The sequence below is a fragment of the Notothenia rossii genome (assembly GCF_949606895.1).
Source record: "Notothenia rossii genome assembly, chromosome: 5".
NCBI lineage: Eukaryota > Metazoa > Chordata > Actinopteri > Perciformes > Nototheniidae > Notothenia > Notothenia rossii.
Genome location: NC_136903.1, coordinates 15,173,604 through 15,198,015, shown reverse-complemented (window position 1 = coordinate 15,198,015; position 24,412 = coordinate 15,173,604). Strand labels below are relative to the sequence as shown.

General features: G+C 39.3%; 1 protein-coding gene across 7 annotated transcripts; it reads right to left on the bottom strand.

Annotated features, from left to right (window-relative positions):
* Window positions 1–115: 115 nt before the first annotated feature.
* Window positions 116–22,593, bottom strand: myrf (myelin regulatory factor). 7 transcript variants are annotated; one of them, XM_079684658.1, is made up of 27 exons: window positions 21,953–22,593; window positions 13,721–13,811; window positions 13,282–13,587; window positions 12,712–12,773; window positions 11,818–12,040; window positions 11,605–11,705; window positions 11,358–11,472; window positions 9,707–9,902; window positions 9,543–9,619; window positions 9,335–9,463; window positions 9,138–9,243; window positions 8,130–8,330; window positions 7,742–7,850; window positions 6,920–7,029; window positions 6,672–6,832; window positions 6,490–6,562; window positions 6,318–6,400; window positions 6,163–6,231; window positions 5,970–6,053; window positions 5,699–5,760; window positions 5,489–5,539; window positions 4,865–5,095; window positions 4,610–4,703; window positions 4,113–4,175; window positions 3,644–3,749; window positions 3,217–3,291; window positions 116–2,753 (listed from the first exon to the last, which is right to left on the bottom strand). In XM_079684658.1, exons 1-27 carry the CDS (start codon window positions 21,996–21,998, stop codon window positions 2,673–2,675), a joined length of 3,105 nt encoding a protein of 1,034 aa, XP_079540784.1. In that variant the 5' UTR covers window positions 21,999–22,593; the 3' UTR covers window positions 116–2,672. The 7 variants fall into 7 exon arrangements, with proteins under 7 accessions (XP_079540784.1, XP_079540787.1, XP_079540786.1 ...); XM_079684661.1 differs by having other exon boundaries at window positions 11,626–11,705; window positions 21,953–22,561; XM_079684660.1 differs by having other exon boundaries at window positions 9,335–9,445; window positions 21,953–22,560.
* Between the last annotated feature and the right edge of the window lie 1,819 nt (window positions 22,594–24,412).

Below are 24,412 nucleotides of genomic sequence, written 5' to 3'. Positions count from 1 at the left end.
GGGCATAACGTTTAAATGTAATTTGTTGTCATAAATCATCTGCTGCCACCTATTGGACAAAATGAGCATTTTATTTTTGATCTAATGAAGTTTAGCAATCAAACAAAATAGACAATTCAATCACAAATGTATTTACTACATGCATTTACATAGTATTACAACATTTCTTTTAACAAAAGGCTTTGAAAGTGTAACAATAAAATGGGCAACAAAGATAAAGTAGTGAGTATAAAGTAGTACTCAAAGAGTTTTAGTGTTATGGTATTTTTCCTTGAAGAACAGTGCTACAGTTGGAAATGTATTATTTTGAGTGTGTGTGTGCTTGTGTGTGGGGTCGTGTGTGTTTATGTGTTTGTGTGTTTACAGTCTTGTCAATCATTTATGGGCTCCATTAAATGTTAATATATTATCGATAATACAACAACCAACCAAAACATATCAACTATAAAAACAAAATGATAAAACACATCAGATAAAAAGGAGCATTGGTAGTAACACAATGAAGCTATACAGTTACATGTAATGCAGTTCTTACAGAGTTTATGGAAACAGTCTGGTGCACCGGATAGAGCAAAGCAGTTCATATATACAGTGCAAAAAGTGCTACAGTGGTTTCAATATGCTAGCTAGTGCATTATAAATAAGCTAAAATAGTACACTATACCCACTGAAATCATAGTAATTATACTGGAAGCATTGTATAGTATCTCAATGTCATGATAAATTCCATACACTTTTGTCTGATGGCTGTTTTTCCTATTGAGTATTGATTTTACATTTGACATACATTATTCTGTTTTTTTTCTTTCTGAATACAGACACATATGGGGAATGAATTTTATAACATAATACAAAATAAGTAGGGTGGTAAAAGTAAATGGAGAATGGTTAAAACAAGAAAGCATTATAGAAAAGAAAACATCATACACTTCGGTTATACTCAAAGTGTTATCACTGCATGGTCTTAATTGCATAGGCACAGACAAAGTATTCAAAATATCCAAGGAAATACACAAAATAGTCCAGTGTATATTATCCAATTTTATCTCTGCAGTGTACAAAAAGAAATGCAACTTCTTCTCAGCTTCATGATCGAGCCATTAAAATGGAATTTCTTTAGCTGAAGCAGCCTTTGAGTTGCCTCTGAGCTGAGATGTATCATTTTAGAGAAATGATTGGACATGCACCTGAAATATTTGCAGTTTATTGCCCTGCCAGCAATTCATCCAGTTAGCAAAATACAGTGTAAGCTATTCCAGTGTCTCTTGAAATATATTGTCAGTGTTTGACTTGTTGCATTTCCATTATCAGATGCCAGGAGCTGTCAGTGTTTTACATTTTCATTTCCAGTGATTTTTTTCCGGATCCAGTTTTATAGAATGTCTTTCAGTGAATCTGCTAATAACGTATGACTTATAAACCTTAATTTTAGGTACGATAATAAGGATGTCTGGATAAAGGATAGAGTATCCATATAACATTTAAAAGGAACATATCATGCTAATTTTCAGGTTTATACTTGGATTTTGATGTTTTTTTAGAACATGCTTTAATGTTCAAAAAACACATTATTCTCACCGTACTGTCTGTATGAATGAATATATCTGTATAAACCTCTTTCTAAAAGGCTCCTTTTGGGTGCCTGTCTCATTAAGTAGCCCCCCCCCAAAAAATCTGCTGTGATAGGATTGCACGAAAAATATGGCATACCTTTTCATAAGTATTTCTCTAGCTGTTTGTGTTAGCAGTCAAACTGGGGCCGATATATTGTAATGTCACATACAGTAGGAAGGCGAGCAGATTTTTTCCTGATCCAGGCAGCCCACATAAAACTGACTGGGTTGTCTTATTTCACAGTTCATGAATTGCTAGGCACTGTAGCCAAATGTTTCTTTATAATATGTCCCCATAAATGTAAGAATTTAATGTTTCATGTAATGTCAGAGTTTAGATAGACATACAGCACACTATTTCTTCTCTGTGCAGTGTTTAGTCAGATGCTGCGTGAGCAGACAGCAGACAGTGTAGTCGACTGCAGCAGCCTCCAACACAATGCTCCACTGTACACACCCAGGGTTTGCCAGTGTGCACTACTGAGGTATAATTTCAGTGTGAGCTGCAACCATTCACTGAGGACTTCAGCGAAAGCCAATGATTTCCTCTCCAGTGTATCAAACTATTGTGTTTTTGTTTTCAGTTGACACTGGTTTCTGTGTACATACAGATTCATTGTATAAAAAAAGAATCATAAATGTATGCAGAGTCATACCGTTTCTTAGCCTGGACTTCATTTAAAAGCTTAAATTCTGCTAAAAAGTAATTATGGCTTCTATAAAGTATGGACTTGGTGATCATTAATAAAAATGAGCAATAAACGTATGGTCTCAGTTAACAGTGACACAACACAGTCGACAATTACAGAGATCTAAAACATTTTCAGTGACCTGTTTCACACTCCAGTGATCACAGCAGAAAGAGATGTCTCAATGTATAAACATATGGGGGCGATTACAGTGGGAACAGTGGTATATCGTTTCTGTATGAAGATCTTTAAAAAATAATGTACAATAATAAGACAGAAACCCATCCTATAATATCAACAGTGTACAAATGGAACCACAAAGGGAAACTGTGGTGTATTGTAAAGACACTGGGACACATCGTCTTCCTTCTCATACACAGCTGCTCTGGATGAGAAAATGGTAGTCGGAGTACGGTGAGGTTTCTCCTTCAGAGGCACAGCTCACTTCACTCTGTCCATGAAAAGAAGGTGGAGACAAAATGCAATAATCAGTCGTTGTCTTCATTCAAACTAACTCCTACAGGCAATGGATCACAAGTGCTACTGGGCAAAATTGAAAAAATCAAACATATAACTTTTATGACCAAATACCTCAAGTTTAATATTTCATCAATATTGTAACTATTTTATGCTTTCATAAAATACAAAGGAAAATTGACAGTAATATGGATATAATGACAAATAAGAGGATTAAGCCAGAAAATAGAACAGCTAGAGTTTTGTAGTATTATAAAGGACATTACTTTACTGTAAAGCAGACTTTAAAACCCACTAAAAGGTGACACTGATGCCATATAACGATATACAATATACAAAATCTAAGTCGATATCGAGTCTATTCCAGTATATTGATATGATATCATATATAGATCAAACAACACAACGCAGTGCCTGAAAGCTTTTAGTTTACTCACAGACAGGGAGACACGGAAGTGATAGGCGATGTCCTGGAAAGACAGCACGGGCACTGACCACAGGTGATGAGTCCCCTTAGAGGAAAATATAAAGAATATAGAGAGTCAGCAAGATAGTCATTTGCAATGTTGCCTTTACATACATTTACACTCCCTTGTGGATCTGAGAATAACACAAGAAAAGATTAAGCAAAATAACTAAACAAGACAGCAAGTCCATACAATAAATACAACATTTAAACAGCAGGCAGCAGGGTAGCTGTTTTATTTGTTATAAAAGGTTACATTTTCAATTACGATTGAATATGCTACATGGTATTTTCTCACCTTTTCTTTAAGGCCACTTTACAAATACAAGTATAAATAAAAATGACAAAGAAGAAAACATGTTTTGATTATATGATGGATAATGATTATCAATGTGTACCTTTGTTGATGTTCTCTGTCCACCATAGAGCTCTGTCTCTGTGTGGTTGGGGCACAAACGTCCCTTCGTGGCTCCACATTGTTTTACCCACACGCTGTTTGTAGACCTGTAATTCAATCATTATGTTCCGTGTCTCTGTGCCATACAGTTGACATGTTTTATTAGCTGCACAGGTAACACTCACAAATGTATCTGTTGACTAAAATGTGGCATTTGTTGTAGGGAAAAGGTCAAATGTATTAATCTAGTATAACATGTGTGAAATGTAGTTTAGCTAGTATAGCAACTAACTGGAATGAATTGACTGGTGTACCAAAAAGCTTATCTTATTTTTCATTCAACATAATTAGTGCCAAATGACATGGTTCTTTACAGCAAACCTCCTAGGAAATTATCCTTAATTTAGAGATCCATAAAATAAAGCACTACCAGTGCAGGTATTCGGATAGGTTGATGTTTGTATACTCACGTCATGTGCAAAGTGATTTGTGAGATGGAGGAATTTCTGTTTCCAAGGAGTGAAACTGTGTAGCTAGAGTCAAAAGAGGATCATAAAATCAGCATTAAGCATCAAGACCTGAATTCAAACTCTAATTGTGTAAAAGGCAAACTAACAGAGAATGAACAAATCAAAGGAAAATATCAATAAATAATTGCAGAACAAAACTTAAATCACAGGCTATACTTCAAAACGACAAAATCTTAACTCTACTTAACCTGTTTGAGAAACTTTCAAGGACATAATAACATAGCTATTATTCAAACACCTATTTTGTGAATATCAAGTAGGCAAATGGTGTCCATCTCTCCAGTAGCACTAGAGACTTGGAGAATAGATGGCAAGGAGCATTGAAGCTGTTTTAGCGTTTTTTAGGGGACCATCACGTCTTTAATACACTTTACATAGCTTTTTTGATTCATCACCCATCTGTACAATGTCAACTCAAAACTATTAGACGAATATACCTGCAGCTTTCAGGAGTTGCACAACTTCGTGCTTTGATCTCTTGGTTTGTCTCCACGATATGTAGAGTAGTCAGAGAGGGAGCTGACCTTCCTCCTGAAAAAGTAAGAAAAGCCATGAGCACCGTACCCATACTGTAGCATTCTTCTGTACAGTATGCAGATAAGCTTTGTTTGCACATGGCTTAACTGTGTTTGCATACTACATATAATACGTGTGAAGAAAGTGGCGTGTCTGCACTGTGTTTGTGGGTTCACCCTTTGTGTGTAGGCTTCGTTGTCTGCGTGGCAGAGGCTGCTGACCCGGGGGCAGGCGGTTGGCCGTACCCGTCCCGCCCAGGTCTGTAGGGGCCGGCCTTTTGGACTTGGCAAAGTACAAAGGTGCTGAGGTGTGACTCAGGCGGTTTCTATTGCGGCCGTCCTTGTCCAATTGCCTGGATTTTGCCTTCTTAATGATGGTGCCTGGCGTGGAGTCCAGGCTCCCTAATTCTAGAGAAGAAGGATAATTAACTTGCATCAAAGACAGATGTACACTACAAGAAAACGTCTGAAATGTTACATTTTATTGCATGGAACAAAAATATATACTTCCTAAAGCAAAATTCACCTACAACTTGAACTTGGTCTAAAATCTTTAAACTTCACATTTTTTTATTTTTACCATGTCTTATTTGACTCTTTATGCTATCTACCAAGTGTTCCATCCACATTGCAAGATTCTAAGGCTTTTCATATAATGGCTTTTAGTATTCTTATAATGGTATTTTCTCTTCTGTATATGTCCTTGTTGTTGTTTTGTTTTCATTTTTCATTGTAAATGACTAGCGCGCTTCAATAATCTCACATTTAAATGTGTTGAATATATATTACTTGCTTACTTACCGAGCATGGATTGGTTGTTACTCAACGTCGAAACTGCAGCTGATTGGTTGCCTATGGATGAAGTTTAACAACAAGCTTCAGTGAGAGGATGAGAGAATCAGATCTCAGTGGAATTTGCTTATATTTATTTACTATTCCCTGAAAGAGCTGGTTGATTGCTTTGCTTTTCAAACTACCAAACTCATTGTGGTGGTCAGTAACTTCACTCACCTGGTGCAGTGGTGGTTGACAGTGGAGGACTCTTGCGTGAGGATCCCATTGCTACTCTGGACCTGGAATAATCAGATGCCAGTACAGGAGTTCAAGAGCCGGTTTAACATTGATATACTTGAAACCAAATGCATTTTTTTTATGTTTGAATACATGACTCATGATCTCCTTTCAGACAGGAAAAAAGAAACACCCAACTACGCAAGACTACAGGAGCAGATCAGAAAATGAAACAATGAAGGAACAAGAAAGGCAGGTGTTGAAAGCGTACCATGGGCAGACAGGCGGACAGAAAGTAACAGTGGCAGTGAAGAGAGGCATCCAAGAGATGTAGAGAACACAGGAAGGAACATAGCTACAGAAAGCAGGAAAACATTTGATAGAAAAGAAATTAATGGAGAGGTAGAACATTTATCTATTTTTACTATAAAACACAAGTGTCTCTCTACTTCAAATGCACTTACTCGTCTTTCTCTGGGACGTCTCCTCTATGGTGAAGAGTCAACACATAGAGGACAGACATGGAAATGACACTGTTTGGGAACAAATAAAGGTCATGTCACTACTGCTTTATGTTAACCCACCAATCTCTCCTTAAGCACATGTTGCTCAGTCTAACCTGAAGGCCATGACGATGACCAGAGCCAGGATGGTTCCCTGCATGAACCTCTGGCTGATGCAGCCTTGATCCTGAGTCGGCGTCTGCAATAAAAATCCACAGATAACATGAAAGTTGTAAATCCTGCTGTTCAATAATAACACAATTTTACCTCACTATCACTATCACACACCTTGCTGCCAGGTTTGACTGTCTTCTTTCGGAGCGGGCCACTTCCTGTTCTGCTAAAATAACTGCTGGATTGGCTACATGGACAAGAAAAAATGATCAATTCATTAGTTTTTCTATCATACAAGATTCTCTCTGTCAATGTGTGAAACTTAATTGGAAGGGATGTCTGCTCATTGCTCTCACCTGACAGTGCCTCCACTCACGGTGCTCTTCATGCTGTCCAGACGCCGCAGCTTGGCCAGTTTGCGGCTCCAGCGTTCAAGTTCGTCTATACGAGTCTCCAGGTTGTCTGTCAGCTTACACAGCTCCTTCACCGCTCCCACGTTCTCCATGAAGATACGATCCTTTGAAATAAGAGGCAGAGCTGTTAGTGAGTACGGAAGTGATGTCCGAGAGCCGTCAACTATATGCATGTTTTGTGTTTTCATTACCTTGTTGACCACTAACAGTTTGGGGATAGTTTCTCCATTTGTACACACCACATCACCGCCCTCCTTCACTGCTTCAGGCAAGATTTTCTGAACATCTTGAGCGATCACTCCTGCAAGAGGAAATAATGAGAAATGCTTAAGTGAAAAAGAGCAGCAAAAAAAGGTGATGTCCTTCACAGCACATGGAGAATAGGACATATCAAATATTAAAACATATTATCCTGCATGACGGACTCAGAAACCTAGCAGTTTTGCACTCTTTGTTCCCTCATCTCGACAGTAAGATATGTGGTTAACACAAGATTTAGAGATCTATATATTTTGCTTTACGACATAAAATATGGCAATACTACCCCCCTGGTGAATTTGAAAGCTTTTGCCAGTCTAATAAGGCTGGCTATAAGAGACTTAAGAGGTTGTTTGGTACATTAAACATAATCAAACGGAACAAAGGGAAACCCATCTACTCAGTGGTTGTGTAGTTGAGGTCATACAACAATTGTGTAGTTTTCGTTTATAGCAGTTTAAAACGTTAGCTTTTACTTCTGGAAATTTCGTTTATCTTTACGTTATCTTTCTGAATGAAATGTGCAGGTGAGATAAACATTTGTTTTCTACCTACCTTTTTTTTCTGCAATAAAAAAAAAAAGTCAATGGAAAAATACCTTCGGCCATTTATAAAGGGAACCGATGCAATGCTAACTCCAGGGTGGCATGCAAAATGCCCTAGTGCTTTATTAAGATGATAACATGTGGAACAGTGTATAAAGAAATAAGGAGATGGAGACAAACATTTGAATCTGTTATTTATGAGGTTGTTACCAGTATCTGAAGTATTCTCTATGCCCACGGAGGCAGCAAACTCAGGCTTGAACTGATAATGGACGAGCCTCATCTGAGAAATCCGTTTCAAATTGTCTGTAGTGTTGACCTACACACAGACAGAATGACAAAGATGTCCATGCAGATGGTATGAAAAACAATGTTCATGTTGCAGATGAAAATGCTTGGATCAAGAACAATGACAAGACAAAAATAACTTAAACTGCACAGTCAGCGGTGCTGAGCAACGGGCACTTGGATGACATGATTCATGATGACAAGCACACGAGGCAAACAATGACACACTGAACATTTGGAAAATCCACGCACACACACACACATGCACAAACACACACCCATATACATACACACTGAGTTTCATCCTGACCTCCTGGACATTTTCTTTGGCCCTGATGTCAGACGGGTGCACCAGGGAGCCCATGACCTTCAGGTTGCCGTGGATAACGAGGGCCTCGTCTGGCCGGTCGGTGTTGATGCCAACTCTCCCGTGGTGGTAGACCGAGTCTGGCATCTGGCCGCGCTGCCACAGCACCTCGCTGTCACTCTCAAACTGACCAGGGTTGGATGCCTGTAGCAGAGACATAAAGGAGAAGGTGCACATTGACAGTAGGTTAGATGCTTCTAAAAATGATGCCAAACTAAAAATAATAAAGCCCCCCTGGGAGGCCTGACTTAAACCTCTGGTCTAACACATAACCCTCTGTAAAAACACTACAATTTGCTGTTTTTACAAATGTTCTTGTGAGCTTTAGAGTTGCTGGTAAGCAGATTTTGTTAAGGCTTGCTGTTTCCTGCTGTGCCAAGCTAAGCTAACAAGCTGCTAGTTCTATCCACATATTTCATGTAGCTAGATATGAGGCATGAAATCAAATAGGCATGTTACCAGAATTGTTTAACTATACCCATTACACAAACCAAGATGTAAGGGGTTGACTTTACATTAGACCTGATGTAACCAATTGACACAAAGTGAATTATTGTTTCAAAAAGCTCTAATGTTTTTTTAACTCATGCACTATATTTCGCTGTTTCACAATTCTGAAGTAAAAACAATGCCATTTGTTTTCCAGTGAAATTCATGTATCTCTGGCTTTATTTATTTCTAGGGTCAAATGTTCCTTTATGGGTTAAAACAAGATATTTTTTAAGCTCTTGATGGTTAATGTTTTAAGGATACATGGTTTTCACAGCATAGCGTACTGCATGTATTTGAGCGTATAATAAGTGTGCTGGGAATCACAGCCACGCAGATTAAAGATATGGAAAAACAGAAGAAGGAGATGGTGGAGTCATTTTGAAGTGCAGAAAAATATGTCAAGGAGACCAAAGCTGTCACATTCACAAGGGGTATGATTGTTTTATGAGGCAGACAGACATGGCCAGACGTTACCCTGACGATGATCCTCTCTGATGCTTGGGCAGCCACAGTGTAGCTCTGACTGTGGGACTGAGCATGCAGCGCCACCACCAGCATAAAATACCTGCAGGACAAAAACACCAGGAGTGTTACTAATGGAGATTCAATGTGAAAATAGGGAATCATATGTTTCCATGTGATGTAATGTCTTTCACCTCTGGTCAGGGTTCGGTTTGCCCTTCTTCCTCATGTTATTTGCCGTGGTCTCGCTGAAGTGAAGCCGCCCCACTGTGACCTTTGTGACCTGCTCTGACGGTAGGGTGACCCTGGGAAAAACAAGATTACTGACACATAGTAAAAACATTCATCTTATTCAATTGTTTACTAGTTTTTAAACACATCTTTTAAGGTGTTAACACTCACATCACTGGCTTAAAGGGTCTCTTGCTGCGGTCAGACTGGGACTGCTCCACACTGATGGATTGATTCACAGACTCCACCTGGCAACAAAGAGAAGAACATATATAAATAAAATACTTCATCATCTTTCATCTGGATGAAATGATCACTATTTTGCCTCTGTGCACCTTTACTCCGTTGAGTTTGAGATAGAAGCAGTCGATTGGCTGCAGGCCGTCACTTGTCTTGATGTACTTGGGATCTCCCAGCATGCCTACGTATACCGTGACCTGGAAATGATTCTTCTTCTGGCAAACAAAAGCATCATCAGCCAAGGAGAAGTTGAAGCCCTTATCAGCGTCAACGCGGTAGGTTGGCATCGGACTAAAGACAGAGGGAGAAATTATGACATATTAATAGTGTGATAAGGAAAACCGCTTTTGTAGTTAGAACATTACTGTTAATGCAGAGTTAATATGTTTCACCAGGGGGAGACTCTCAAATCTACCACAGGGGGCTTTATCTGTTTTAAGGTCGATGCCTCAGAGAGGTACACACATAGATGTTGAGGGTTCAGTTTTTTTAAGCTTTGCAAGCAGGATCACTAAAACAAGAGTGGCCCAATTCTGATTAAAATTGGTGGAAGGGTGTAGCATGAGACACAAATAACCCATTAGATATAATATAACAAGAAGGATTGAAGCAAAGAATGTAGCTAAAACAACAATGAGCACTAAACTCTCAAGACTGATGAGTTCAAGGTGATGATAACATCTTTATAGAAATCCAAAGAGGTTTTTTTTGGAAAATGTACATCAATGATAACATGTAAGAAGAAAAGAAGACCATGGTCTCAGATAGCAGAAGTGCCTGTTGTCAATTCATTAGCTGTGTAAAATAAATGAAAGTCAACTAACACTACCTGGTGGAAAAGTAAAAATAGGTACAGCTTAAAGGCGATTCTTAAGTGAGAAGAGATTTGATGATTGTGTAAAATACCTATTTTAAGTTAATATAGGCAATTGACTGAGAAAGTGCTTCTCTTTTTTCCTGGATCAGGTCCTAAACCTAATTACGATGGTTTCCTATTAACATTACATTTCATTTAGCTGACGCATTTATCCAAAACGACTTACAATTACCGATTACAGGGACATTCTCCCTGGAGTAACTAAGGGCTAATTGCTTTACTCAAGGGCACACTAGTGGTGGTGTTCCTGGCGGGATTTGAACTCACAACCTTCCGATCTTCAGCCCACCTTACTATCCATTAGACCACCACTATCCATATATTAAGGATCTGCAAGTTAAGAAGTGTCAGTTTTACAGTTTTCCATTTGTTTTACCAGTACTGTGATCATCTGAAAGACTTAATAAATCAAATTGAAAACCAATGAACAACCTCTGTGCCTCTACGTATGTGGAGTGTACTAACAATTGTGAAGTGCAACCAGGTGGTTTTGATAACGCATCTGAAAGGTCTTGTGAGTTCATTTTAACCTTACTCCCCATCTATACTTTTTTTCTATTTTGGCATTCACAAGCACAAGAAGGTGTACACTAATTTCTCCCTTTACCCCCTCCTCACGTTGTCTTTCTAAGCCGAAACCCAGCACACGCTCACTCCCCCGCACAGCTCACCTCTGAGGAATTTGTAGACCTCTGCAACCCAGCTATTCCTTTGCCACTCCCGCTTTATGCTTTGCTGAATTATTTATTTTACCAATTATAGCTTCTTTCATTTTTGGCTCTCTGAAGAGGGCTTTCAGCTCTTTCCCCCCCCCCGCAAAAAAGAAAGATGTCAAGATGTACAGATATGCCAAAGTCAATTCCACCCACAGCTCTTTGCAGTTTGCGTCATACAGCGGTGTCCACTTGCTCTGCTGGTGCGGCTGCCATTTAATGCACTGATAGTTTGGGTCAAGGTAGGAGTTGTCTGCATCTGACATTAAACCTGTGACAAACAGAACAGCAGTTAAAGAAAGATAAAAACAGCCAACGAATATCTGCAACTGTTCTAAAGTCTGTGCAAAAGTCAAAGGGTAGGTAAGAGCAGGGGACGTCAGGTAAAGAAGATGAAAGATACCTGGTTCTTGTTTGATGATACCTGTGAGGATTTGGGAATTGAGGGTGCTGTTGGGAGAGTCGGAGTGCTTCCTCTTCTTGGCCGAGTGAACAGGGATGCTTCTGTGGGACGAAATGGAAACACTGTTAAAAAGCTGCACATTTTCTACTCTCTCCCATTATTTACCATACTGTACAAAACTGCACAACACAACGCTGTTTCTTCAGGACTCACTCCTGCCCCTGAGGATGCTGCAGCAGCTGATGGAGCATCTGAGTCTGCTGGATGTCTCCACTTCCACTTGTGGCTTGACCAATGGGATACTGTGATATCATGGTCTCAGGCTTCAGGTACATGTCCCGATGCATGCTGGGATAGTGCCCGTGCGGTGGGAGGGGTGGCGTTGGGGTCATTTGACACATGTTTTCTGGTGTCATGGTCCTGATCATGTGAGGATCTGAAGACACAATGGGGATATATACACTGACCAATTAAACACATACAGAATGCAGCCTTTCCCCCCCTAAGATCTGTCCGTTCTGTTTTACAAACTGCAGTTTATTCTACTTCCCTCTAACCTTAGCTAAAGGTATTTTCCATTGTTTCAGACTGGAGGGATGCCCATCAGATAACACTATTCCACACCTTTTTACTAATGGGCAAGACCAACACAGGGGTGTTAACGGCAAGAAGCACATAATGACTTTGAGTATCGTCTTTGTTGGAACAGGGCGAACGAACATACATTTAAAATGAAAGCTTATAAAGTTGAGTCCAAGACATTTAAATTGGTAGATACAATTCTTTTTTTTACAGACAAATTATGTAAATTGCTGATGAATAAATGACGGACACGCTGCATTCGATAAATTGATTGGTTTGCACGTCCTTTTGTCTTCATGCTCTGCCTTAATACACGAAAGTGATGATAAGAAGCAGGTATGGATTTGACTGTGACCCACATACATCTTAAATACTTCAGTACCTTCCTTTCTCCCCTCTGTGTCTGAATGCAGTTTGCAGATCCTAGCACCATTTCTGTTTGTTATATTCTTATATTTGTGTGTGCCCCTTGTCACATCTTTTCCACACGTTTTTACAAGGAGAGGACAAAGATGTGCTACTTACCATTCACCTGCTGAGGAGAGTAGGGCTCTGAGCTGGAGTCAGGGGGGGACTCAGGTAGTGTCCTAAAAAAACAGAAGGCAGTTGATGTTATGGTCACAAAAAAAACAATATTCAAACTTTCAAATCATAAAAATCCCCTACCATGCTTGAAATGTGGACTCCCTTCCTCATATATACTTCTTGTTTTCTAAAGTGCCATTACATTTAAGGGAGAAACCCTGTGTGTGTGTTCTTTACACAAGATTGTGTGCGTCAGGATTTCTTTTTTGTAATTCGACTCTCTCTCTGTCTGTTATCAGTCTCCCTCCCCCTCTTGACCAGCTAGTGGTTTATTTGTATAAAAAAACTTAATCAAGTATTGATTGCATAATGGTCCTGTAGTAAGGTGTGTGTGTCTAGTTTCTAGTTGTATACTTTCAAATGATATACTGCGTCATCTGCTGCCCTTCTGTTTACAAGTGAGTTTTGGGAACATCTAGAACATGTCTTGAGCATTCCTAAGTATTAGCTCATTCTATACTTTCTCCTCATTGTACCTCTAGCTATCTAACTCTGTGGTATTTTGCTCACCCTGGAGCGTAGTGGCCCCTGTGCTCAGGTTTGACGTGAGCCTGCTGCTGTTGCTGCTGCTGCTGCTGGTGGTGGTGCTGCTGCTGCTGCCCCTGCTGCTGTCCCAGGCAGTGGTAGTTGTGTCGGAGGCCCAGAGATGGACCTGGTGGATAGGCGTTCTGACAGTTAGGAGGCCCGGGCGGAGGGGCTCCTTGGCGCAGAGGAATAGGGGGGCTCACACCACACACCAATCCCCCAGAGGAGGACACTCCTGCCTGGGGAGATGAGTAATTCGGTCCTGGGGCGCTGTGGACCTCTGAGAAACAGCTGGGGAGAAGAGGGGGGAAAAAATAGAGATTAGCCTTCACAGAAAAAACAAATTCCTCTGTAACGACATGATCTGATTTGGTTGGTGCATGTTGTTTTGACGTTGCTGGGCAGGTTTGGAGTCCCTACTGACATGTCAGTGCTATCGTCCTCCTTGCTGATGTACTCTTCCAGGATACTGGTGTCGATGTTGGCTGGCTCCAGAGAGCTGATAATATCATGACCTGTGGTGAAGGGAGGGTCGGGAACACAGAGGGGAGACACGGAGCATCTGGGAATTAGCAATGGGAATCTTTCAGCAACTCAACACACCGCCACAAATCCTCCAGTTTCAACACAATAACTAATCACATTTTGCTTACTCAGTTTGTGTATCATTTTCTAGCTTTTCCTGCATACTTCTGATTACTTTCTATGAATGCATTTATATTCGAAATAACACAATTATCACAATCATGTGAAAAAGAAGAGCTGATTTGCTTTCTGAGAATTTAAAGATTAAGGTTACAAGAGTGACCAACAGTTTAGATATGTGTTAGTAGTCAACATTACAGATCACATACTGATGGTTCATTGCCATAACTGCTTACACATATAGACTGGAATTTTGTACCTCAGCTTTTTAATCCAAATAAATAATGACATATATCATTGATAATAATAATTTTAACATTTCTAACCAAGTAACTTCACTGGATTGTGAACTTTCTTTGTTCACGAAAATAATCTTCTCGAAAAGATAAACTAAATCTAGAATGTAGCTTCTTCCCGTCGAGTGTAGCGTGATTTGTAATACTTTTTATATAATGACATAGCATATATATTTGTAATTTCATAATTCCCTAATTATCCCCTCACCTCAGGGTCATTTTCACCCTTTGATAGCGAAATCCTCACCAATCCCAAACACATGACCCCACTTAAGCTCTAAAACAGCAACATGCAGAACAAGCACTCGCTGTGCATATATTAAGAAAAGAATAAATCACTATAAAAAGTGTCCTTCCTAAGAGTGTTCAACTCAAATGTTACAAGAGAATAAAGATCTTTTAAAAGCAGGCACTCGTCAGAGACTGCAGATTTGTGGAAACACAGCGAGTGTGAGAGAGGGGGGGGGGGGGGTGAATCAGAGGGTAAGGACCTGGTATAGTGGGTGGGCAGGCAACCCCAGTCTCTCTCTCTTTCTACCTCTCCCTTGCTAACACACACAAGAGACACACACAAGACATACACACACACACACACACACACACACACACACACACACACACACACACACACACACACACACACACACACACACACACACACACACACACACACACACACACAAGACACACACACACACACACACACAAGACATACACACACACACACACACACACACACACACACACACACACACACACACACACACACACACACACACACGCACACACACACACACACACACACACACACACACACACACACACACACACACACACACACACACACACACACACACACACACACACACACACACACACACACACACACACTCTGGTAGATTAAGCAGCTACTCAGTTGAGAATGCAAGGAATTTTTTGTTAGCATTTGAAAAAAAGTCTCCTTTCCCCCTTTTGTGTGTCTTTCTTAACGCTCCATTTTTAATCAGAAATGCAACTGAAATTAAACTACTATTTTCATAGTACCTTTCCTAACTTCCTCCACACATTGCTACTGTTCACCACAAATGATTAAATGGACCATTTTATCTATGTGCCGTGTCACATCCAACAGAGAGTTGACAGCATAAACATCAACATCTTACAATCTCATATCAATAAAACCCACAAACCAGATCACTTCGTCTCCATCGCGATGAAACCAATTCAACAACCTAAATGATGTTCTTTAACATTATAAATCGTCACGTTACGATGTTTGTGGAGACTCCTAACAAGTTTACACTGAGTAACAGATGGTTAATGTCTCCTAATACGTGCCAGTTCAAGGGTAGGAAAGCAGGATAGTTCCCGTTAAATAAGATCCAGATGTGCACCCCACCCAAATAGGCAGTAAATTTACACTGGCAGGCCTGATAACGAAAAATAGAGAGATGGACAGAGAGGGCAGGGTAGATAGATGGAGGTTGAGGAGAATGGGGGCAAGAATGACAGTATACAAGTTTGAGGTCCAAGGATGGGGTGATAGAGGGAAAAACCTACAATATTGACTGTAGAGAGAATATGAAACAGAGATGTAGAGAAAAGTCCAAGAGAAGTCCAGGACCAAGAGTTCAAGAGTAGCAGAAGACCTTGATTGAAATTGAAATACGCTTTGACTTATACATCAACTGCTTTATGCCCTTTTCACAAAGATGAAGACATAATCATTTGAAAATAAATTAAGCAGCTGCAAATAGAGATGGACTATCACGCTAAGTAAAGTAAGTACTACGTTTCTTTTTTCTTTTTTTTTCACAAATTCAAAGATACATTCATTCTATTTTAGCTTTTTCTTTCTCTATCAACTCCTGATTGGAATATCTAGCTCTTTAGCTGCTCCTTGCATTCATAACTAATAAACAATACAATCACAGGTCGGCTGGAAAGAGGTGTTCATCAAACATCTAAGACCTAACAAACTCACAAAGCCAAAGCATCCAAATATCATTTTTTGCAAGTCTTTCACAACTTTCTATCTGTACATGTCTTTCGAAGCCAATGAACATGACCCCACAGATACAGTGTGTTTGTCTTTCCAAGACAGTTTCCAAACCTTTTTCTACAAAAAAGGTTTTGTCTTTACAGTGTGACATGTCATATACATGAAGATTAAAGAAAAGTTATTTATAATGCTTTCATTTAATGCTATTCTTGTGCATGTAACGAATAAAACATAAATCAAGTTACTGTAACCTCCATATCAGTGAATCAGTTTAGTTAAAATAGTTGTGAACTGGATGGGTAAATCCCCCCCGCCCTCTATATTTGTCTCTGTCCAGCTGTGTTCAACAACGAACAGTGAAATGATTGTCAGTCCAACCTCGATACAGACTGGCCTTTTAAAAGATTAGGGGCTGAGAGGGGAGTGTGTGAGTGCGTGTTTATATGTGTGTATGTAAGTGTACGCGTGCATGTTTGTGTTTGTTTGTTTGTGTGTGTGTGTGTGTGTGTGTGTGTGTTATGCCACCATTTCAATGCCTTGGTTGTCAGCAGTTATAATCTAAAATGAACACAAACAAAGGACCAAGTGTGCTAGGGCCCATCAAACATGATGACTTAAATCAGTCAATGAAATGCACATATCTACCTTTTTAAGTAAAAAATTACTTTAACAGCTAAATTATCTTTCTGTAGAGTTTGGTAAACTACACTCAAGGCCGCAGACAGGCTTGAAAACAAATTTAAAGGAGCATTAAAAAAAAAAAACCTAAACCAACTTCAACTTAGTTTTATATGCACTCACATGTGTGTGTTAATAATTAAACACTTTCGAAGGAGGACAAAGTCCATCTGATAATCTTGGCTAAACACCCACAACACATTTACACGCATATTGTACAGAGTGAATAAGCTTATACAGATGAAGCATCAAATTACATCCTGAACCAATAAATAAAGCTTTGCAGTAAAAATGTAAATCAAAATGTGTCAAATAATTCAAGGTAACAGGCAAATCTAAGTATATTAACATGTTCCATTATTTTATGAAATATATTTGAATTGACCTTTGGAGATCATTTCTACAAAAATCAACAAAATATAATCTGATGGATTTTAGTAATGTAAAATTAATCAATGTACAGAAACTAACAATCTTTCAGTTGTACAATTTGCATTGTTCAGAAATGATTGTGCCTACAATTCACATTTACCACACAAAAACAAGTAGAAAGTGATACAAAATGTTTCAAATCTACGTGTTAGACAGCTTTGAGATACAACCTGAGAGATTTAGACCTTTTCAATTTGTTTAAAAGACAAGGTTACTGTTAAAGGAATGAAGAGCATCACTATGACACAAATATTAATTAGGAAGAGACTACAAACAGAAAGCCCCTCACTAGGTAGGGACTGATAAATCACATTTAAAGAGAAGCAGAGCGGACAGAGCGGCAGAGTACCTGCGCGTAGCCAAAGCATGTTGATGTCCTTGAGATGAAAGCACCTGAAAGAGAAGATGAGAAGAACAATTCCTCTCTAATTTTTCACATGTTTCCCCACTCGGGCTGTGAGACTTTCTTCTGTAGACCTGAGAGTCGCAGATCAGGGTACAAATGTGTGTATGTGTGTGTCTGCGCGTGCATGCCTATGCATAAAAGCATATGTGCGTGTGTGAGAAAGGCTAGGAGAGTGTTATAATAAGGATTATTCCCCAGTCATGAGAAAGGGCTGTACCAGGCTACCACACACAGCCCTTGTCGCACACAAGCACTGGTCGCACCGGTGGACCTGGCTCAGGAGATTACAGCAGTGACAAGGCTGGGACTGAGACACAGAGCAAGGCTGGAAAAAACCCTGCAAATGTAAGGTTGAGTTTGAGGGCCAGCACAAGAAGATGAAGAAGAAATGGAGAAGGAAAATGAAGATGAGGGTATAAAGAAGGAAGTGGCCAGAAGAAAGAAGTAGCATAAAGATGTAGTAACATGAAGAAGAGGTGGAAAAGTTGGCTTACTGTGATAACACAGAATTCAGAATGGAGACTGTCTAAAGAATATATAGGCTCATGTAGATGAATACAAACTGTGTGATTTAGTTTTTAACTATTGAATTTTAGGCAGAGCAAATCTGATAAAGACCCGGTCACCATGTCCGATCCTGAGTTAGACAATAACTAACAGAATATTGGATGCAGACATCTCTTTGGAGGTTTTTTTCTATGACAACCTCTCTTAAGTTATAAAAACGCACACACACCCAAAGAAATGCAAAAAAAGTGAATTAAGTTTCACTGCAAACAATACGCAGCGGTTGAAGATTACTGAGTTGGCAGTCCGCACCGGGTGAGGCACAACAGTAAAACATCTAAAAACCTACTCGTAAGCACCGTAAGCCTGGCTGCTCAAAAACAATACATTCCTCAGACTGCAATTCACTGCTAAACCTATAAATCAGAAAAGAAGTCCAAACTTCACCTCACAGGTTTTCCAAGATGGACGACGGCCTCCCCATCCATGATTCACAACTACTGTGGGAGTACAGAGGGACTTAATTGGAATTTTGATATAGTATCGTGTGTGATGATGAGTTGTTTATCTTTGAGGGCAATATGGAGTAAGAACCACATTAAGTCCCTTTTGACTCAGAGGGTTATGACTATGCTCAAAGGTTAACTTTTGGCAGATAAGGGTTTAAAAATAAACTCTCCCATATTAAACAGGTTTATGTTTTAATTGAAGGGTTTTCAGCCACATTAGCAGTGCGGTTCTGTGGATGGCATTTTTCCCCATCGGTCCAGAATGAGATATCTTAATACCTAGTTTCTCCGACCCATATGCCCATAAGGTTAAGATCCTCTTCGTCCAATTATCCAATGACATTTGACCTCCTAGGTTGAACTCGTATGCGTTTCTCTATGTCCATGTCAACTCTGATGAAGTCCCTAGTCTCTTTGCATTATTACCATTGGATGGATTGTTATGACATTTAGTACAAACGTTCATGATTGGCTGTACATGAATCCTGCTTCATGTTCCCATCTAGCACCAACATGAGGTAAAATGATTTGGAGGTTACTCAATGGATTGTAATAAAATATGTTACATTCATATCCACCTCAGGACAGACTTTAAGGATCCTATGACATCTAGAGCTACTATCAGGTCAGCCTGATACTTAGTTTATAACAAAATGGCGTTAGTTAATGACATCAATGACATTTTCTCAGCCTCAGTTGTACTTTCTTGTATGCTTGATTAGCAAATGTTTGTATAGTGAACTAAGAGGTGAATAAGGGAAACATTGTAGCATTGTTCTTGTGAGTGGGTTGGCATTCTTACTATGGCTAAAACAATTAATTGATCAATCGATTGTACTTTACAACTATTTTTTGTAGGACATTTTAGAAACATTTATTTGAGTGACTCAATCAATGGTATCTTTGTCATATTTGGTTGTAAACTGGAAATCTTTGTAGTGTTGGTTGAACATTTGAGGGGTGTAACTGCCATTTTTGGGTCTTTTATAATATTTTAAAGACCCAACAAGTCACAGCCCTTTTTCTGATGCCAGTATTGAACTAAAAGCACAGACCTGCAGAGCAGTGGTTGTAAACGCTCATAAGAAATGTTTTATTTATATACAGTCTGATGGATCCACATTTATTTCAGTGGCACAAACAATTTGTTTCCATTCGTAAGATCCCAAACATGTAAATGAATGTTCTCAAACCAACGTGTTTTGACTTAAGGACAAGCTGAAAATGTAGCGCAGGCGTGGGTCATGGTTTAATCAAGTGTTTGGTTGACTTAAGATGGGGCATTACTTGGAGTAACACAACAGCAATACATGTCATGATCCTTTAATGTGCAAACACGGCGCTGAGAGTGTGTGAGCGACTGTTTGCTGTCTGAGTGAGTCAGAGAGGAGAAGGTCAAGTTTTGGGGGAGGATGGTAGTTTAACTGGGTTTCTCTCAACAGGCCATTCCCTCTCCACCCTGAGTCTGCACTATCTCACCTCCTCACCCTGTCTGCTCACTGTCACTCTAATGGAGTCAGAGAGAGCAAGCGCCAAATACCCAAGGAGAATCACCAGTCTCACCTCATTGTGTTTTAACAGCCACCAGGGCTATGCCAGGAATGTACCCCGTGCATTAGTGTGAATGTATACATATTTCTCTGATCCTATTAAAACAGTTTACCAGTGCCGAAATCCATTATAGTGCTGTGTGTGTGCTTCTGTATGAGCGTGTGTCTCCTACAGATAAAAGGCAAGATGAACATTGATACATGATAACATTAGTTATCCAATATATCAAATTGATGGATCTCTGGTGTTACTTTTTGGAACCAATTTCAATAAAAAGTTAAAAGCCCTGAATCCACTCCGGAACAATTTCACTATAGTTAGAGAAGGAACAAGGTAAATAGAAAAACAAGCAAGGCGGCACCTTCTGTATACTTCTCATGGACAAGTTGACATTTTAGTCCAAGCAAAAGTGGCTGAAATAAAGCCAAAGTAAGAACATCTCTCTTACTCCCAAAGCAAGAATGTAAACACACTAAATTCCTGTCAGAGTGGCAAGGAACCTCTGACAGTCATGAATGGCTGTGTATATTTAAGTCAACACTTTGTGTATACTATAATCAAGTGTTAAGTCTCTCAACAGATAACTTATCATACATAAAGCAAGGTATGTGTTTTATGTGCACTTGACTTCTGGAACATTTGACTTTAAGTGTCTTTTAAAAAAACAAATTAATAAAATGGGATTTCAGTGGCAAGCTGTAAATCCCAGAGCAGAAAGAAAAACGATTTAAAGTAATGAGACACAATCGAATTGTCTTATCTGTGATGTCTGAAATACTGAACAATGAACAGTATACAATGTTATTTATTAAACACAACTCAGTCAATATGTTTAAGTCTGCAGGTTTACACACACAACTAAAATGTAAAAAAGAGGGTTGGTAAGAGTGTTGCACTTGTTGAAAAGGATTTCTAACTAAACTCTCTATGATTTTAAAGTTATAGTCAATATTATATATTTATAAAGATTTTGATTGTGGCGATAAACATAAAGAGGCTTTTCTTCACTGCTTTTGTTTCTTTTTATGGGTGTTTTCCTTATGATGAGCAACACTACATCACTGGTTAAACTCCCATTGCTCATGTCTCTAACACACACATTGTGCCACAGCACCCCTTGGAAAACACACCATTTATCTTGACTTGAATTCCTCCACCCTTCACCCTCCTCGTTTTTTTTTTAGGATTCTCCGTTTAACTTGATCTGTTACCCATCACCAGCACTTTTGCTCCCTGCACCAGTTAAACCTCCTGCATTCTTGCATTTCTGTTTTTAAGATGAAGAGCCAAGAAGGAAGGTTTAAGTGAAAAACAGAGCACTGTAAATGATGCATTGGAAAGCCACAAGTCCTATAAGATCACTTGCAAATATTATAGCTATTTCTCTTATGATGTTTACCACCTGCCATGTGATCTGTGAATCAGAATAGTATAAACCAGGCTTTTTGACTGTGTAGTTAAAGTACGTACAACACACCAGCTAAAACTGGATTTGACAAGGTGTGTTACATTTAGTTTTTTAGCTCCCAAAAACAAATAATGGTAACACAAATCACACATTTTATGCTCAACTAGGCCAACTGTAGGTTATTATAAACACAAATGCCTATAATAAATCAGACATTCTTACCTTCAAAAAATCTCTGTAACGCTTCTGTTTCATCTACCACGTCCATCCTAGCGGGTCCCGCATAAAAAATCCATCCATTAAAGTATCCCCTTTTCCGAACGAAATCAATTCGGATGGGGGAAACTTTCACAGACACATCACGGAATCCAGATTATACTCTTATCGTCTTCGTCTTGTATACATTCACATAAATCCAGCGGTTCATGCGGAGAACTTCTCCTGTTCAGCAACTTGGCTCTGGATTGACGTCCCTTGGTCAAACGCCTCCAGTGACGCTGCGCAACAGGCTATAACTTAAAACTAAAGTCTTAGGTGTTTCTTTTATAATTAAGGTGCCGACAAAAAACGATATAAGAAGAACGTTAGAAAAATTGCCTTCAGGCGCACCTTGACTTCAGCTCCTACAAGCTTCATAATAAAGTTGGGAAATAATTATCATAAGTCCTGGGAGAAATTGAGAAATCGTCAGGAAATAATTCGTTCAAAAAAAAAGTAAGCGTAAAAGTTGGCTAACTTGAGAGTTTCCTGTGTTGCTTCTCTTCGTCCTTCGCCTCTCCCTCTCTGATGGGATGTGTGCAGCAGGAGGAGAGGAGGCAGGTGAGGGATGTGCGCCAGGCTGCTGAAAACATCCCCGGACACAAAAAAGTATGTTAGGAGCGTGTGTCCATGACCCTTAACCGTATAAAGAGCTGCGTCGATTAATCGATTGACTGGTCATGAAAAGAAAATGAATCAGCTATTTACTATTTTGATGATCAAACCAGCATACATGTTTGACGTTTCTGGTTCCAGTTGAAGTAAAATGGATTTTGCAGTCTTTTGCATTATTTTCCTTATCATTGTATTTTAGAAAAATCGAATTTGAAAACATCACTTGGGTTCTGCATTTTTAAAAGGCAATCCATAATCTGGAATTACATTATGTTTGAATAGTTGTTTTGATTAGATGTAAACATAAACATTTAGTGTAAATATTTAATATAATATTTGAATATTTATTTTGAGGAAAAATGTTCTTAAACAAAGATGCCTTTTTTTTTTAAAATAGACTTTTCGGGCCACAACATCTAACACTATTGCCTTTTGTAATTTGATGACTTAGTTATATTCTATGTGACACATAATGATGTTTTTCCTATACCTGGAGAGGTATCCCTCCTGTTTTTTCTTCATGTATTTGTTTGTATTCTGGTAGAGGCTATATAGATGTGTTTAAACCGTAGGTTTAAACACATTGTACACCCTTCGGAAAATATTTAGGGCTTAAAATGTAAATGTATCCAACTTTCCTTCAAACGTTCTAAAACACTTAAACGTAATTGAATCAGCGTGCAGTCAGGTCAGATGTGAGGATGCCTTGAGAAAATGCTTCCAACACATTTCATGTGATTAGCTGTCAATTTCAGAATTAACACTTCCTGATCCATGTTGCTAAAAATACATATTTTCACTCTTCCTAGACTAGTAGTGTAAAAACATTTGATATTTGTACGTGTTCTTAAGAACGCAGCCTTTTAAATTCCTCCAGCTTAAACATCCATACAGTAACAGGCGTGTTTTGTGTCAAGGCTTCCCAAGGGTCGGATTTAAGGGAATGATCCATTTCTCTCAACCTTATCAGCTGCATCCCACCCCCCTTATAACAATGCCACTGTGTGCAGCCCCCACGGCCTTGACGCCCACCCCCCCCTTCACCCACATGTGAGATGCTGTTGTGTTGTCTTGTTCCCCCACAGCTGGAGCATCTCCCTCTACACCCCCCCACCCCTCTGCTTTTCCTCCATTCAACCCAAACAACGCCTCCGTTCTTTCAGCCACACTATGCAGATTGTTTTCAGAGGACAAGCAAGAAAGAGAAACAGAGAGAGGCTGCAGGGGACAATGAAACAGCTGGCTATGCTAAAGCAGTTCATTTCGGTATTCTATATTTCTTATCTCATACATGTAGCTCTCTCACTGCATGTGTTGGTGTGCGGGTGTAGCACACTTCTACCAATCTTGCCTGTTGTGTCAATATAACCCTTTTTTTCACAAAGTCACATTAAGGGTCTCACCTGCTGCTTGTGACAAAAGCTACAATTATATTTTAGGATCAAGGTTAGGGTTAGATTTAGTTTAAAGTTTGGTATGTAAAGGTAGAGAGTCTCAGGGGAATGTTGCCAAGTCAAGCAAGGTGCACATAAATGGCAAACACAAGTTGTGTCCCGATTTGAAAATGATGAACTCTGTGGAGGGTTACTAGCCTTCACTTCACTATTTTCTTGTACAGAGTAGCTTCCATTCTTTATCTATATGTGGACAATGATTTATTGATTTTCGGTTACTTGGCGGTAGCAGAACAAGCTGAAAAGAAAAACACTTTCACATTTTCAACAAGTTTTTATACGCCGAACATATATCTTAGCAACATTTTTCAAATTCAGAAGACATGATGCAGCAGCAAAAGCAATACTTTAAATT